Source organism: Scyliorhinus canicula, chromosome 16 (assembly GCF_902713615.1).
Source record: "Scyliorhinus canicula chromosome 16, sScyCan1.1, whole genome shotgun sequence".
Lineage (NCBI taxonomy): Eukaryota > Metazoa > Chordata > Chondrichthyes > Carcharhiniformes > Scyliorhinidae > Scyliorhinus > Scyliorhinus canicula.
Genome location: NC_052161.1, coordinates 52,445,039 through 52,462,866, shown reverse-complemented (window position 1 = coordinate 52,462,866; position 17,828 = coordinate 52,445,039). Strand labels below are relative to the sequence as shown.

General features: G+C 44.2%; 1 protein-coding gene across 2 annotated transcripts in view; it reads left to right on the top strand.

Annotated features, from left to right (window-relative positions):
• Positions 1–1,298: 1,298 nt before the first annotated feature.
• Positions 1,299–17,828, top strand: part of dntt (deoxynucleotidyltransferase, terminal) — a 356,682-nt gene continuing 340,152 nt past the window's right edge. For both annotated transcript variants that reach the window (XM_038822282.1, XM_038822281.1), the window contains exon 1: positions 1,299–1,550. In XM_038822282.1, the coding sequence (XP_038678210.1) occupies positions 1,339–1,550 (212 nt within the window). In that variant the 5' untranslated portion in view covers positions 1,299–1,338. The remainder of the gene's footprint in view (positions 1,551–17,828) is intronic.

Sequence of the window (17,828 nt, the reverse complement as noted above, 5' to 3'; positions counted from 1 at the left end):
TATTACCTTCAAGCTAAAGTCAGCAGCACACGAGAATCTTGAAGCATCTGGTTCACATTTGTTTAAAGGTGGCATGCATCAGTTGGCTTTGTGCAGTTGTGTAAGGTCAACGTTTTTCCATGTTGAATTCTGCGACACGAGGGAGGAAAGCAGGAGAATGACAGCTTGCATTGAGGGTCAGGACCAACGAGGATGAGGTAATATGGATTGGGGTCAGTGCCTTACAGGGCTTTGAGTTCACCTGCAACATTTCAATTGTGCTCGCTGAGAGGGATCTTGGACAATGTCCTTTGCATGACTAGGAGGAAGGGTCAGCTGAGCCGGCAAGTTCAACCATATCGCACAGAGTATCGAGTACAGCGCTGGACACTAAAATGGACACTCAATAAAGAGTGCACAAAAAACACAACATTGTTTCTTCCACAATAAAGGAAATGTCCTTAACATCATCAATGCGTGACAACCAAGAGCATGCCAGTACATTGAGCTGCCTCACTACACTAGCCCCAACAAATACAATGAAGCGCATATAATAAAGTGAAACCAATGGAATGGGAAATATTTCCAAGTGAGATTGAATTAAAAAAAATACCTTTGTGCTCTCAAGTCTTATGTTAGTGGCAATGAAGTTGGGTAGAAAGGTTTTGGCCATGATTTAGAGCTTCCCTGTTTGATCAGGTTGAACTTTTATAGCCCACGTGTAACAGTTGCATTGTCAACTGATGGCGTGATTTACAATTGAAAGTCTTCCCCACTGCATGCACACACGCTGTCACTTTAAGTTTTAATTGGAATTGCATGGGAAAAAGCAAGAAAGCGGAAGTGCCGCACATTTCTGGTTCAGACATTAGGAACAGCATAATGTTGACAAAATCCCCAACAATTTGTTTCAGAATAGATGGAGGTGGGCACATGGATAATCAAAACATATACGATGTGTAAATTGTATTCAAGAGAAAGAGGGAAAAGAATTGAGAAAAATTTGAATCCTTGTTGTCTTGTTGACGTTCTGCATGTTATGAAACAAGATTATACAAATATTTGTATGAAAAAGATATTGAATGAAGAGAATGGAAATGTAAGGACTTTGCTGTATTTTTGTGGTGTGGACAATGGCATTGCACTCCCCTAAGGGTTAAAATAAACAAACTTTGGTACTTGTGCAGAACCTCAGTGACCCCATTTTTTAATTGGTTTACAGTGTTTGCGAAGAAAGCCAAGTGGGGGGGTGACATCACTGAGAGACGTTTAACTGAGTGCTGAGCAAGTGCAGGTGACAGAGCCTGGGTGCACTTGAGGACAGATAGTGTAACTTTAACATTAAAGCTACCCTAAACAATGAGCTCAGCAGAAAAACTGGGAGGATTGGGAATCATACCAAAAAGAAAAAGGCAGAAAGTGACGGAAGTCTCCAGCTCACACAGTAAACATGAAGTTAGATTTCAAAATCTTATCATATTTATTGTTGAAAGAAAAATGGGATCAAGCAGAAGGATGTTTCTGATGGATTTAGCACGTAAGAAAGGATTCAGAGTCGATGATGTCCTGAGGTATATTATTCTGCAATCTGATTGATGTATTAACTTACCTAAAATGTTCTTGATGTATTTTCCAGAGATGATGTAAGAGGAGACAAATAGGTAACACAACAAAAAAAAATTAATCTGTTGGATTTCTAAAGATTGCAACCTTTTTTCAGCTGACATTCGGAAAATCTATCTAAATGTACAGCAGGAAGCGATTTGTATCTGGTTAAGCATGACTAGAGTTTAAAGTTTTGTCAATTATGGTTTTGTATATGATCCAGTGCTCTAGTTCTATAAATATTAAATAGCCTATGGAATGTAATGGTGTTTACAAAGTACAACCAGAAGTGTTTTGCTCACAGATTGCAAATCATTTGATTAGATTAGGGAATCATTTGCTCTCAGGTATCTACCCCCTTTTCAAAAGAGAGTTATTATAATTTATCTGGAAAATTAACTGTCTCTAGATTTACTTCCAAAAAGTTATTACGCTCTGAATGCATGAATGAAAATGTACAAAAGAGTGCCAGTTCAGTTTGACTTTGCTTTGCAGACAGTAATAAAAAATGTAATCATCTCAAACGTGGTCAGTATGATCACGAGATCAGTTAGCGTGATATCAGCTAAGCAGGCATGATTTGGTTTCAATCCAGGAAAGAAACGCTTTCAGTTATTTGGTGCCTTTTTCTACTCTTGTAATACAGTTTAGAATGTTGCCACAATGCTGTATTTGTGCCAAATGCAACCACAGACATGAACATGTAACGTAGAAATGATGGATCAGGCCAGATGTCAAAATCCCCAGTGGTATAGTTATGGTGTATGTGACAGGAAGATAGGGCTTAATAATTGTAAATTATTTTTCTCCAAATAAAACCACAGGAAGAAGCACTATGAAATTTCAAACTGTAATTTTACACATGAAGTGTTATTTCAAACTGAAATTATTATTTTTCTTACTGTAAAGTTTACCATCTGGCATCAAGGTAATCAAACAAGGAAGAAATTAAAATCAAAAATCCGTTACGCAATTACTTGCATCAATTTGTGACTTTTAAAATATGTGGGGCAAAAGTGGACTGAATATTATGACATTGTGACTGTTATTTCAGTTTAAAAGAAGTAATAGTTTATATATTTGGAATGACCAGAAAGCTGAGAAATATTAGTGGTGACAGAATACAATATCATTACCTTTTGACACCTGGCATTGATTATATCTGCCATTAATAACACTGCTGCAACAAAATAAGGTGGCTCATGGGAATGGGGTAATATATTAGCATGGATTGTGGATTGGTTAAGAGACAGAAAACGGAGAGCAGCAATAGACCAATCATTTTCAGAATGCAGGTGGGTTAGGGATAGGGTCATTGCAATGTTGTAAAGGTTAGGTATTTACAATCTATATCAGTGACCCAAGTTAGCTGATAACACAAAGCTCGGTAGGAATGTAAGATGTGAGGAGCAGGTAAATAGGATACAAAGAAATATAGGCTGGTAAGGTGAATGGGCAAGAAGGTGGCAGATGGCATATAACCAAAGGTATAAGCCAGGTATATACGAGCAAGGGAGAAAGATACGGGAACCAATAACAGGCCACCTTGGATGACAAGGGAGATGGAGATTATGATGGGACAAAAAGAGATTGTGTGATGCATGTCAGGTGAGAAACATGTCACATACAATGGGTTTCGAGGGAAGGTGAAGAGAAAGTAAAACTGGCAAGGAGATAATAAGAGAATAGAATGGCAGTCAACATAAATAGGGACACAAAAATCTTCTACTGGCATGTAAATAGTAAGCAGGTAGTAAGAGTTGGAATGTGTCCAGTTTTGGACAAAGAAGGTGTAAGATATTTAGAGGTTGCAGGGCTAGAATGCTATCAGGATTTACTAAGGAAGAGGAATCTGACATTATATCGGTAGAAGTGGAGATAGTGGAAGCAATGGTTGGATGAAAATTGAGAGGGACGAGGCGCTGGAAAGGCTGACTATGCTGAGAGTAGATAAGTCACCTTGTCTGGGTGACTAAAGTCCCAGGTTGCTAAAGTTGAGGTTGCGATAGTAGAAGGAATTTCCATAATTTACCACTCTTCCCAGCATCAGGGGATGTACCACAGGATTGAAGAGAGGCAAATGTGACACCCTTATTCAAGGAAGGATTTAAGGTCAGTCCTCAAAAGGAAATGCTGTTTTGTTTTATTCATTCATGGGATGTGGGCATCACTGGCTGAGCCAGCATTTATTGCCCATTCCTGAGAGCATTTAAGAATCAAACACATTGCTGTGGATCTGGAGTCACATGTAGACCAGACCGGGTAAGGTGAAGATTTCCTTCCCAAAAGGACATTAGTGAACCAGATGTGTTTTTACAACAATCAGCAATGGTTTAATGACCAGGGCCGGGATTCTCCCCTACCCGGCCGAGCGGGGGGTCCCGGCGTGATGGAGTGGCGTGAACCACTCCAGCGCCGGCTGCCCCAAAGATGTGGAAGTCTCCACACCTTTAGGAGCCAAGCCCTAACATTGAGAGGCTAGGACCCTGCCGGAGTGGCTGGCGCCTCACCGGCTGGTCTGAACGGCCTTTGGCGCCACGCCAGCCAGGGCCGAAGGGACTTCACCGGCTGGTGGAAGTCCGCACATTTGCCGGAGCGTCAGCGGCTGCTGACGTCATCCCCGCATGCGCAGGGGAGGGGGTCACTTACGCCTCCACCGTGGTGAAGACTATGGCGAAGGCAGAAGGAAAAGAGTGCCCCCACGGCACAGGCCCGCCCGCCGATCGGTGGGCCCCGATCGCGGGCCAGGCCACCGTGCGGGCACCCCCTTAGGGCCAGATCGCCCCGCGCCCCCCCCAGGACCCCGGAGCCCACCCGTGCTGCCTGGTCCCGCCGGTAAGGTAGGTGGTTTGATCCACGCCGGCGGGAGAGGCATGACAGCGGAGGGACTTCGATCCATCACGGGCCGGAGAATCACCGGGGGGGGGTTGGGGGGGGGGCGCCGACCAGCGCGGCGCGATTCCCGCCCCTGCCGAATCTCTGGTGCCGGTGACTTCGGGACACGGTGGGGGCGGGATTGACGCCGGCCCCCGGCGATTCTCCGACTCGGCAGAGGATCGGAGAATCCCACCCCAACTTTAGACTCCTAATTCCAGATTTATTTTATAAAATTCAAATTTCACCATCTGCCATGGCGGGATTTGAACCCGGATTCCCAGACCATTACTCTGAATCTCTGGAATACTAGTCCAGCGACAATACCACTACTTCAACATCAACAGTGGGGAATGTTTTAGAAGCAATAATCATAGAAAAATTCAACAGGCATTAGGAGAGGTTTGAGTTAATTTAAGAGACTCAACATGGATTGTAAAAGTCAAACCATGCTCGACTAATCTAAATTAATCTTTTGCTGAAGTAACAAAGGAGATTGAGGGAATCCGATGGATGTTGTTTATCTGGATATTAACAAACGACGCGACAAATTACCACATAAAAGGCTGGTTAACAAAATTGAGGCTCATGGAATAAAAGGGTCAGTGCCCAATGGGGTAAAGAATTATCTTAATGAGATAAGTCAGTGAGTTGTGGTAGATGGTTCATTTTTGAACTGGAGGGTGATAGTTCCTCATGGGCCAGTTCTCGGACAACTGCTATTTGTGCTGTATATAAATGATTTTGATCTTGGAATACAGAGCCGAATTTCAAAATTTGCCCATGATACAAAACTTGGAGGAACTACAAACAGTGAAGGTGATACAAATTACCTGCAATATGATGCAGAAAGGCTGGAAGAATGGGCAGACAATTGGTAGATAGAATTTGATACAGAGAAGTGTGAGGTGAAGCTTTTTAGCAGAAGGGTTAGAGCAGAGTTTTTCAAACTTTTTTTCCGGGGACCCATTTTTACCAACCGGCCAACCTTCGGGACCCAACCAGGCCGACCTTTGCGACCCACGCCAGACGACTTTGCGACCCACGCCAGATGGTTTTGCGACCCACGCTGGCCGACCTTCGCGACCCACGATGGCTGACCTTTGCGACCTACACCAGCCGACCGTTACGGCCCACACCGACCGACCTGTGCGACCCACCATTTCCTCTTTCCTTGTTTGTTGCTGACAAAAATGGAGAAAATGGTTTTGCGTCCCTTTGGCCCCAATCGTCTCTTTCACCCCCCGAACTTGAAAAAAAAGGGCTGCGACCATATAAAACAAAATGCAGCCGCATAGTTTTGCACATGTGCAGCAACGATCGGGCACGCATGCGCAGTGCAACCAAAAAAGTTTTATGTGTTCATGACCATTTTGAAGGCTGCTCGCAGCCCACATTATTAAAAGCTGGCTGATGCGCGTGGATTTGTGCGATCGGGAGCACCGTAAAGGATGGCTCCGCGACCCTCCCAACATTTGCTCACGACCCACCCGTGGGTCGCACCCCCGTGTTTGACAATGCCTGGGTTAGAGGGAAACAATGGAGACTTCATGGCACAGTTCTAAAGTGTGCAGAAACAAATGGACTAGAGGGTGAATGTGCATTGATCTTTGAAAGTGGAAAGCCATATTAAGAGAGTGGCTAACAAAGCTTATGGCACCTTGGCGCATTTCAGGATGCAAATTGTCACACTTAGGTTTTTGTGGAGGAAATATGATTTTCCTTTACAATCCCAACCCTGTGCTATTTTCCTCTAGCCATTTTGTGGGTCAAGAATGCCCAGTGTGCAAACCACTCACCAACCCGTGGAGGTGAATCTTTCCACATTAAATGGGGGATGAAAATGGGATTTCATCCTGCACGCCATTTTCCTTTGGTGTGCTGGGTTTTGGTAGCCCATTAAATGCACACCAGGTTTAAGAGTTTGTGAAAAAAATGTAAAGTCTGCTGAGGAGTTGGGAACATTCAGAAAGGGAAGTGTAAAATATTTTCACACTTTCAAATGTAATTACTAGTTGCTGTATTGTACTGCAATGATTCATCAAGGGATCAGTCCTTTAAAAAGTAACTTAACCCTTACGTTTACCAGCATTATGTAATTTTTCACATGCATACTAATGCTTTTCCAGTGGCCAAATCTGTATAATGCATTGGAAATTCTCTTCAAAAAAGATATTCTCTCCTGCAATAAAAGGATAAAACTAAAAGCACTGTATTTGAATTAATGTGACATTCAAAACAAAACAGATGAATTGCACATGGCAAGAAATAAGTATGATTTGGTAGCCAGTTGAGAGACTTGGCTGAAGGAAGATATGCATTTGGACCTGAATATTGAAGGGTACAGGATATTTAGGAAAGACAGGAAGTGAGGAAAAGGTGGAGGGGTGGCTCTGTTAGTTAGTAATTGTATTAGCACAATAGAGAGAGAAGACTTATGTTAGGAAACCAGAATGTGGAAATACTTTGGTTGAGATGAGAAATGGCAACGGCAAGAAGTGACTTGAATGAGTCTTGCACTGGCTCCTTTAGATTAACCAAAAGGTTGGGTGGAACATAAAGGAAGAAATAATTGGAGCTTGTCAGGAAGGTATGATGCAAATTATGGGAGATTTGAATCCTACTGTAGACTGGAAAAGTCAAAAGGGCAAATGTAGCCTGGATGAGGAGTTAATTGTTTTCATGGTGTTTTCTTACAACAGCAGGTTCAGGAGCCAACCAGAGAGTAGGCGATTCTTGGCCTGGTACTGCGGAATGAGATGGGAGTAATTAATGACCTCGTAGTGAAGGCACCCTTCGGCGACCCCATAATATAATTGAATTTTATATTCAGATTGAGAGAGAGAGGGGGGGATCTAGGACTATGGGCGAAGTTCTCTCATCCCACCGTTGGCAGATTTGGTGGTGGATGGGAGCACAGAATCTAGTAGGAGCCAAAAAACACGGAAACCCGCCGTGTTAAAAATCATAATGAGTTTATTCCAGTGGCGGATATTAATGACAGTTCTATTTTTACTCTGACTGGTGGTGTGAGAGTTATTTGCATTCATTTTCATCTCATGAATGCCCATTGAAGCAGTTGCCCACTGGCAGCCCGTCAGGCCTTGCATCACGCCAACGTGAAATTATGTCCATTTAAAATGCAATTGCTAAAGAGTGGTATGCACAAGGCAGTCCTCAGTTCGCAAGAGACTTAGAGCTGAGTTCAAACAAGCCTTTCTGCCAAAGTGCTGCACTGCTCCTGATGTGCTGTTCACCACTTTGCCAGGGCAGACTCACTTCTGCCCTCCATCTCCATGCCAAGCTGGTCTTCATGTACAGTACCATGCTGCTGGACCCATGGACCTTCCTGTGTCATTGTCACTGTTCTGTACAAAGGTTGGGGTTGGGGAGTCCCGAGGTCTCCATCTTCCTGGTTCCACACACCTGTGTCTGTCTGGAGCTTTTAAAGCTCAATAGCCTTACATAAGAGTTTGAAAAGCTTCACAGTGTAATACAGGAATGCAGTCTTGGAGAATGAAGGCTACAGTGGAGATGGCACAGCTGCATTATTTCTGCCATCCCATCAATGAAGGGGAGTCATGGGTTAACAATCATTGCCATTCATCAGCGGTCAAACAAATTCCATTCATTCACCATTGTCGTGGGTCCGGATGTGAACCCTAATTTTTGGTTCAGATCCCAGAGTAGAACCCAACTACTTGCATTTGGTAAAACTGAGGAAATGTTACTAAACCACAATAGTGAAACCACTGACCAGTAGATACCTTTTATATTAAAACAAACTTTAATTTGAACACAAAATAAACACATTAGCAACAAAGATAGCTTTATAGTTGTTTCAACATCTTAACTTAGTTTCTGAAATCTGCCTGTATATTCCAATTAAGCAACCTATATATTTCAAATACCACCTATGTGTAAAGTTGACAACCAGGTGTAGCACAGTGGCTATCACTGTTGCTTCATGGCTCCGGGGTCCCAGGTTCGACTCAGGCTTGAGCCACTGACTGTGCGGAGTCTGCACGTTCTCCCCGTGTCTGCGTGGGTTTCCTCCGGGTGCTCCAGTTTCCTCCCACAAGTCCCAAAGGACGTGCTGTTAGGTAATTTGGACTTTCCGAATTCTACCTCAGTATACCCGAACAGGTGCTGGAATGTGGCGACTATGGGATTTTCACAGTAACTTCACTGCAGTGTTAATGTAAGCCTACTTGTGACACTAATAAAGATTATCGTTTTTTTCATAGATTTAGAGTATCCAGTTCATTTTTCCAATTAAGGGGCAATTTAGCGTGGCCAACCTACCTACCCTGCACACCGTTGGGTTGCGTGGGCAAAACCCAGGCAGACACGGACAGAATGTGCAAACTCCCCATGGACAGTGACCCAGGACCGGGATTGAATCTGCGATCTCAGAGCCGTGAGGCAGCAGCGCTAACCACTCTGCTAGTGACAATAATAAACATTATTATTATTATCGTCCAAGGGTCCCCCGGTATGGAAAAATCGCACCATTTTATTCGTAACAGAGGTTGGATTGGATTGGATTTGTTTATTGTCAAGTGTACCGATGTACAGTGAAAAGTATTTTTCTGCGAGCAGCTCAACAGATCATTAGGTACATGAAATGAAAAGGAAATAAAAGAAAATACATAATAGAGCAACAGAAGGTACATAATGTAACTACATAAGCGCCGGCATCAGATGAAGCATATAGGGGTGTAGTGTTAATAAGATCAGTCCATAAGAGGGTCATTTAGGAGTCTGGTAACAGCGGGGAAGAAGCTGTTTTTGAGTCTGTTTGTGCGTGTTCTCAGAGTTCTGTATCTCCTGCCCAATGGAAGACGTTAGAAGAATGAGTAAGCCGGGTGGGAGGGATCCTTGATTATGCTACCCGCTTTCCCCAGGCAGCAGGAGGTGTAGATGGAGTCAATGATTGAGAGGCAGGTTCGTGTGATGGACTGGGCGGTGTTCACGACTCTCTGAAGTTCCTTGCGGTCCTGGGCTGAGCAGTTGCCATACCAGGCTGTGATGCAGCCAGATAAGATGCTTTCTATGGTGCATCTGTAAAAGTTGGTAAGAGTTAATGTGGACATGCCGAATTTCCTTAGTTTCCTGAGGAAGTATAGGCGCTGTTGTGCTTTCTTGGTGGTAGCATCAACGTGGGTGGACCAGGACAGATTTTTGGACATGTGTACCCCTAGGAATTTGAAACTGCTAACCATATCCACCTCGGCCCCGTTGATGCTGACAGGGGTGTGTACAGTACTTTGCTTCCTGAAGTGAATGACCAGCTCTTTAGTTTTGCTGGCATTGGGGGAGAGATTGTTGTCGTTGCACCACTCCACTAGGTTCTCTATCTCCCTCCTGTATTCTGACTCGTCATTATTCGAGATCTGGCCCACTATGGTCATATCATCAGCAAACTTGTAGATGGAGTTGGAACCAAATTTTGCCACGCAGTCGTGTGTGTACAGGGAGTAGAGTAAGGGGCTAAGTACACAGCCTTGCGGGGCCCCGGTATTGAGGACTATTGTGGAGGAGATGTTGTTGTTCATTCTTATTGATTGTGGTCTGTGGGTCAGAAAGTTGAGGATCCAGTTGCAGAGTGAGGAGCCAAGTCCTAGGTTTTGGAGCTTTGATATGAGCTTGGCTGGGATTATGGTGTTGAAGGCAGAGCTGTAGTCAATAATTAGGAGTTTGATGTAGGAGTCCTTGTTGGAACCAAATTTTGCCACGCAGTCATATGAACGACGCAGTCGTATGCCACGCAGTTCGCCTGTATGAACACTCAGCAGCTACATTACTGTTTCCATTTATACAAGGCAACAACTCGAGCTTCAGCCTCTTTTTAAAAAACACTTCAGCTTTGTAATTGCTCTGCAGTGGATCGTTACACACGTCCGCCTCACCCGATGTGTCCAGAGCACATGTGGGAGCATTTCTTCTAAGTCTTCTTTCCCAACTTTCGTTAATTAAGAAAAAAAATCCTGGTGGCAAACTAGCGCCGTTTGAAGTCCTCATTGCCAGTATTTGTGTTGTGTATTGTGGAGAACCAATGCAAGGAGGCACGGAGGGTCAAAAATTAACAGCTTTATTTACAAGGTGTGCTTACTGCAGATTGCTTCTTCACTCTGGCAGCTTCCCCTCACTAGCAACATGTGATATCACTTACGGTGACGATATGCATATATTAATACAGGGGTTGGTTCAGCTCAGTTGGCTTGACAACTAGTTTGTGTTGCAGAGCAAGGCCAACAGCGCAGGTTCAATTCCCATACAGGCTCAGGTTATTCTCAACCTTGCCCCTCACTTGAGGTGTGGTGATCCTAGGGTTAAATCACCACCAGTCAGCTCTCTCCTTCAAAGGAGAAAGCAGTCTGTGCTCATCTGGGACTATGGCGACTTGACTTTTTATTAATATAGTGCTTATAGCAGCTATTAAGACTCAATATAAATACAGAACAGAGACTGCCCGAACTGGTAAGAAAATACGAGAATGGCTTCTATGATGAATTAGGCAAAATCAAAGATCTTCAAGCTAAGATATATGTGAATCCAGAGGTGATTCCACAATTCTTTCAGGAAAGACAGGTACCATATGCCTTATGAGAGAAATTGGATACTTAGTTAAACTAAGATTGAAAGGACTAGGCATTATCCAACCAGTTCTGTTCTCAGAATGGGCAGCACCTATATATCTCATGTTGAAATCGGTCAAGACCTTCTGCATATGCGGTGATTATAATTTAACATTTGATCAGGCCGCCAAGCTGATAAACATCCAATTCACAGAGTTGAAGATCTGCATGCAAAGCTGGCAGGAGGTCAATCTTACACAAAGCAGGATATGAGTCACTTGTGCCAGCAACTCGAATTAGATGATGCTTCCTGGGAGGATGTCCACGATAAACGCACACAAAGCCCTATTCAGTACACACACCTGCCTTTTGGTGTGTCTTTGGCATGTGCAATATTCCAAAGGACAATGGAAAGTCTGCTACAGGGGCTACCTGCGGGTTGCAGTATACCTTGATGATGTCCTCATCACTGGAACCGCAGAGGCTGAGAATTTAGCAAACTTAGAAGAGGAGTTAAAGAGATTTCATGAGGCTGGAGTTCACCTTCAGAAGGAGAATGCACCTTTCAAGCTACTGAGGTGACTTACCTGGATTACACCCTGTGGAAGACAAGGTAATGGCGATTGCATTTGCCCCGACAAACATAACTGAATTCAAATCATTTTTAGGGATGGTAGACCACTATTGACATTTTTTACCAAACTTATCAACGGTATTGGCTCCCTCGCATATTCTGTGGTAAAAACAGCATCCTTGAGACCCTTATTCGAGGAGTCCAAGCCAACCCCCAGGCGCTCTGCCCCAGGGATGGCTCAATGAAGTACACCATCTTTCCTCTCAGAGGCAGAACAGATGAGACCATTCATCAGATTCCTGCACTGGATGACGCTTCACGGACGGTCACGGCTATGCTGACCTCCTGGGTAACGACCGAGGCGCATCATTATGCGCCGCCAGAATTGCCCGCAGCAACACTTATTCTCAAAAACGGAAACTTACACTCTATTTTTTAAAACTTAAATAAGGGCAATTATGTGGGCGTTAAGACTGATCTGGCTAAAGTGAATTGGAAAATTAGGTTAAGGGATGGTTCAATAGAGATGAGTAGCAAACATTTAAGGAGATAGAACATAGAACATAGAACACTACAGCGCAGTACGGGCCCTTCGGCCCTCGATGTTGCGCCGACCTGTGAAACCATCTGAAGCCTATCTGACCTACACTATTCCATTTTCATCCATATGTCTATCCAGTGACCACTTAAATGCCCTTAAAGTTGGCGAGTCTACTACTGTTGCAGGCAGGGCGTTCCACACCCCTACTACTCTCTGAGTAAAGAAACTGCCTCTGACATCTGTCCTATATCTCTCACCCCTCAATTTAAAGCTATGTCCCCTCGTGTTGGTCATCACCATCCGAGGAAAAAGACTCTCACTGTCCACCCTATCTAACCCTCTGACTATCTTATATGTCTCTATTAAGTCACCTCTCAGCCTTCTCCTCTCTAACGAAAACAACCTCAATTCCCTGAGCCTTTCCTCGTAAGACCTTCCCTCCATACCAGGCAACATCCTAGTAAATCTCCTCTGAACCCTTTCCAAAGCTTCCACATCCTTCCTATAATGTGGTGACCAGAACTGCACGCAGTACTCCAGGTGTGGCCGCACCAGAGTTATGTACAGCTGCAGCATGACCTTGTGGTTCCGAAACTCAATCCCCCTGCTTATAAAGGCTAGCACACCATATGCCTTCTTAACAGCCCTATTAACCTGGGTGGCAACTTTCAAGGATTTATGTACCTGGATGCCGAGATCTCTCTGTTCATCTACACTACCAAGAATCTTGCCATTAGCCCAGTACTCTGCATTCCTGTTACTCCTTCCAAAGTGAACCACCTCACACTTTTCCGCATTAAACTCCATCTGCCACCTCTCAGCCCAGCTCTGCAGCTTATCTATGTCCCTCTGTATCCTATAACATCCTTCAGCACTATCCACAACTCCACCGACCTTCGTGTCATCTGCAAATTTACTAACCCATCCTTCTACACCCTCTTCCAGGTCATTTATAAAAATGACAAACAGCAGTGGCCCCAAAACAGATCCTTGCGGTACACCACTAGTAACTGAACTCCAGGATGAACATTTGCCATCAACCACCACCCTCTGTCTTCTTTCAGCTAGCCAATTACTGATCCAAACCGCTAAATCACCTTCAATTCCATACTTCCTTATTTTCTGCAATAGCCTACCGTGGGGAACCTTATCAAACGCCTTACTGAAATCCATATACACCACATCAACAGCTTTACCCTGATCCACCTGTTTGGTCACCTTCTCAAAAAACTCAATAAGGTTTGTGAGACATGACCTACCCTTCACAAAACCGTGTTGAGTATCGCTAATCAACTTGTTCTTTTCAAGATGATTATAAACCCTATCTCTTATAACCTTTTCCAACATTTTACCCACAACCGAAGTAAGGCTCACAGGTCTATAATTACCAGGGTTGTCTCTACTCCCCTTCTTGAACAAGGGGACAACATTTGCTATCCTCCAGTCTTCCGGCACTATTCCTGTCGACAAAGACGACATAAATATCAAGGACAAAGGCTCTGCAATCTCCTCCCTGGCTTCCCAGAGAATCCTAGGATAAATCCCATCTGGCCCAGGGGACTTATCTATTTTGACATTTTCTAAAATTGCTAACACCTCCTCCTTTTGAACCTCAATTCCATCTAGCCTGGTCGACTGAACCTGAGTGTTCTCGACAACATTGTCTTTCTCCAGTGTAAACACTGACGAAAAATATCCATTTAATGCTTCCCCTATCTCCTCTGATTCCACACACAACTTTCCACTACTATCCTTGATTGGCCCTAATCTTACTCGAGTCATTCTTTTGTTCCTGATATACCTATAGAAAGCCTTAGGGTTTTCCTTGATCCTATCCGCCAACGACTTTTCGTGTCCTCTCCTCGCTCTTCTTAACTCTCCCTTTAGGTCCTTCCTGGCTAACTTGTAACTCTCAAGTGCCCTAACTGAGCCTTCATGCCTCATCCTAACATAAGCCTTCTTCTTCCTCTTGACAAGTGCTTCAACTTCCTTAGTAAACCACGGCTCCCTTGCTCGACAACTTCCTCCCTGCCTGACAGGTACATACTTATCAAGGACACGCAGTAGCTGTTCCTTGAAAAAGCTCCACATTTCGATTGTACCCATCCCCTGCAGTTTCCTTCCCCATCCTATACCTCCTAAATCTTGCCGAATAGCATCATAATTGCCTTTCCCCCAGCTATAATTCTTGCCTTGCGGTACATACCTATCCCTGCCCATTGCTAAAGTAAACATAACCGAGTTGTGATCACTATCACCAAAGTGCTCACCTACATCTAAATCTAACACCTGGCCGGGTTCATTACCCAGTACCAAATCCAATGTGGCCTCGCCCCTTGTTGGTCTGTCTACATACTGTGTCAGAAAACCCTCCTGCACACACTGCACAAAAACTGACCCATCTATAGTACTCGAACTATAGTATTTCCAGTCAATATTTGGAAAGTTAAAGTCCCCCATAACAACTACCCTGTTACTCTCGCTCCTGTCAAGAATCATCTTTGCAATCCTTTCCTCGACATCTCTGGGACTATTCGGAGGTCTATAGACAACTCCCAACAGGGTGACCTCTCCTCTACTGTTCCTAACCTCGGCCCATACTGCCTCAGTAGACGAGTCCTCAAGCGTCCTTTCTACCGCCGTAATACTTTCCTTGATTAACAATGCCACACCCCCCCCTCTTTTACCATCTTCTCTGTTCTTACAGAAACATCTAAATCCTGGAACCTGCAACAACCATTCCTGTCCCTGCTCTACCCATGTCTCCGAAATCGCCACAACATCGAGATCCCAGGTACCAACCCATGCTGCAAGCTCACCCACCTTATTCCGGATGCTCCTGGCGTTGAAGTAGACACACTTCAAACCAGTGTCCTGCTTGCCGGTGCCCTCTTTCGAACTTTTAACCCTATCCCTGACCTCACTACTCTCAACATCCTGTACACTGGGACTACAATTTAGGTTCCCATCCCCCTGCTGAATTAGTTTAAACCCCCCCGAAGAGCACTAGCAAATCTCCCCCCCAGGATATTGGTACCCCTCTGGTTCAGGTGAAGACCATCCTGTTTGTAGAGGTCCCACCTACCCCAGAATGAGCCCCAATTATCCAGGAAACCAAAACCCTCCCTCCTGCACCATCCCTGTAGCCACGTGTTCAACTCCTCTCTCTCCTTATTTCTCACTTCGCTAGCACGTGGCACGGGTAACAACCCAGAGATAACAACTCTGTTTGTTCTAGCTCTCAGCTTCCACCCTAGCTCCCTGAATTTCTGTCTCAAATCCCCATCTCTCTTCCTACCTATGTCGTTGGTACCTATGTGGACCACGACTTGGGGCTGCTCCCCCTCCCCCTTAAGGATCCCAAAAACACGATCAGAGACATCACGAACCCTGGCACCTGGGAGGCAACATACCAACCGTGAGTCTCTTTCGTTCCCACAGAACCTCCTGTCTGTTCCTCTAACTATGGAGTCCCCAATGACAAGTGCTCTGTTCCTCTTCTCCCTTCCCGTCTGAGCAACAGGGACAGACTCTGTGCCAGAGACCTGCGCCCTATTGCTTACCCCTGGTAAGTCGTCCCCCGCAACAGTATCCAAAACGGTATACTTGTTATAGAGGGGAACGACCACAGGGGATCCCTGCACTGCCTGCCGGTTCCCTCTCCCTCCCCTGACGGTAACCCATCTACTTTCTTCTTTTACCTGAGGTGTGACTACCTCCCTATAACTCCTCTCAATAACCTCCTCCGCCTCCCGAATGATCCGAAGTTCATCCAGCTCCAGCTCCAGGTCCCTAATGCGGCTCTCGAGGAGCTGGAGTTGGGTGCACTTCCCGCAGATGTAGTCAGAAGGGATACTAGAGGTGACCCTTTCCTCCCACATTCTGCAGGAGGAACATTCAACTGCCCTAGCCTCCATTCCCACTGGACTAACTTCCCAACAACTGAAAAATAAAAAAATAAAAAGCTTGTTAGTTTAGCAATCCAACAGACAGAGCTTTTTTTTTGGTTAGAGGAGGAGGATGGGTGGGAGACACTACGTAAGTAGTGTTTCGGGTAAAGCTGTCACTCGAGAACAGCCCCTTCACAAACCACCTTCAACTTACGCTGACCGCACTGCACGTATGCAAATCTCCCCGGAACAGCCAATCAGAAGCTCTGCTCTGCTGCCCTCTGCTGGATGCTCACCTTCCGTTGAACTCCTCGGATATTTCAGAATTCACAGAATAGATACATCCAATGAGAAAGAAAACGTCCAATCATGGACCCACCATCCATGGTTAACCAGAAAGATTAAAGATAGTACCAAAGTATATAATTGCGCAAAGGCAGATGGCAGAGCAGAAGATTGAACAGAATATAACAGCAAAGGATGACTAAAAGTTTCATAAGGAGAGAAAGTTCGCCAGAAATATAAAAACATGCAGTAAGAGTTTTTAAAAATATTTTAAAAAGAAAGGAGTTAATAAAGTGAGCATTGGTCCCATGGAAAGTTAGTCTCAAGAATTGATAATGAAAAACAAGATGGCAGATGAATTGAACAGGTATTTTGCATCTGTCTTCATGATAGAGGATACAACTAACATCCTAAGAGCAGCCAGAAATCAGGGAATGAAAGGGAGGGAGGAACACAAGAAAATTACAGTCACCAGAGAAGTGGAATTGAGTAAATTGTTGGCGTTGCGGGCTGACAAGAGCCCAGATCCTGATAAACTTCATCCTAGGGTCTTAAAAGAAGTGTCTCGTCAGATAGTTAGTGCATTGGTTTTAATTTTCCAAAATTTTCTAGACTTTGGTAAGGTCCCATTAGATTGGAAGATAGCAAATGTAACTCCATTATTCGAAAAGGGAGGGGGATAGAAAACAGGAAACTACAGACCAGTTAGCTTAATATCTGTCGTAGGAAAAATGTGAGAAACTGTTATTTAAGGTGTTCTAGCAGGGCACTTGGATAGGCAGAGTCAACATGGCCTTGTGAAAGGTAGTCATGTTTAACTAACTTATTGGAGTTCTTTGAAGAAGTAACATGTGCTGTGGATAAAGGGGAACCAACGGATGTACTGTACTGAGATTTACAGAAGGCATTTTATAAATTGCCAAATCAAGGGTTATTACAGAAAATAAAAGCTTGTGTTATAGGGGGTAACATATTGGCACTGACAGTAGATTGGCTGGCTAACAGGAAGCAGTGAGTAGGCATAAATGTGTCTTTTTCAGATTGGCAAAATGTAACAAGTGGTTACATTGTGTAGGACATTAGTGAAACCACATGGATCAGTGCTGGGCCTTTAACTGTTTAAGATTTATGATAAATGACTTGGATGAAAGGATTGAAGGGATAGTTGCCACATTTACTGATGACAAAGATGGGTAGGAAATTAAGTAGTGAAGAGGACATAAAGAGCACGCAAAAAGATATAGATAGGTTAAGTAGATGGGCAAAGATTTCGCACATGAAATATAATGTGGAAAAATGTGAAATTGTCCATTTCGGCAGGAAGATAAAATAAGCACATTATCTAAATGATGAGAGATTGCAGAACTCTTGAGATGCAGAGGGAAAGGGGCATCCTCAATGTATGAATCACAACGGCTAGAATGCAGGTACAGCAAGTAATTAGGAAAGCTAATAGAACGTTAATATTTATCGCGAGGAGAATTTAATCTAAAAGTAGG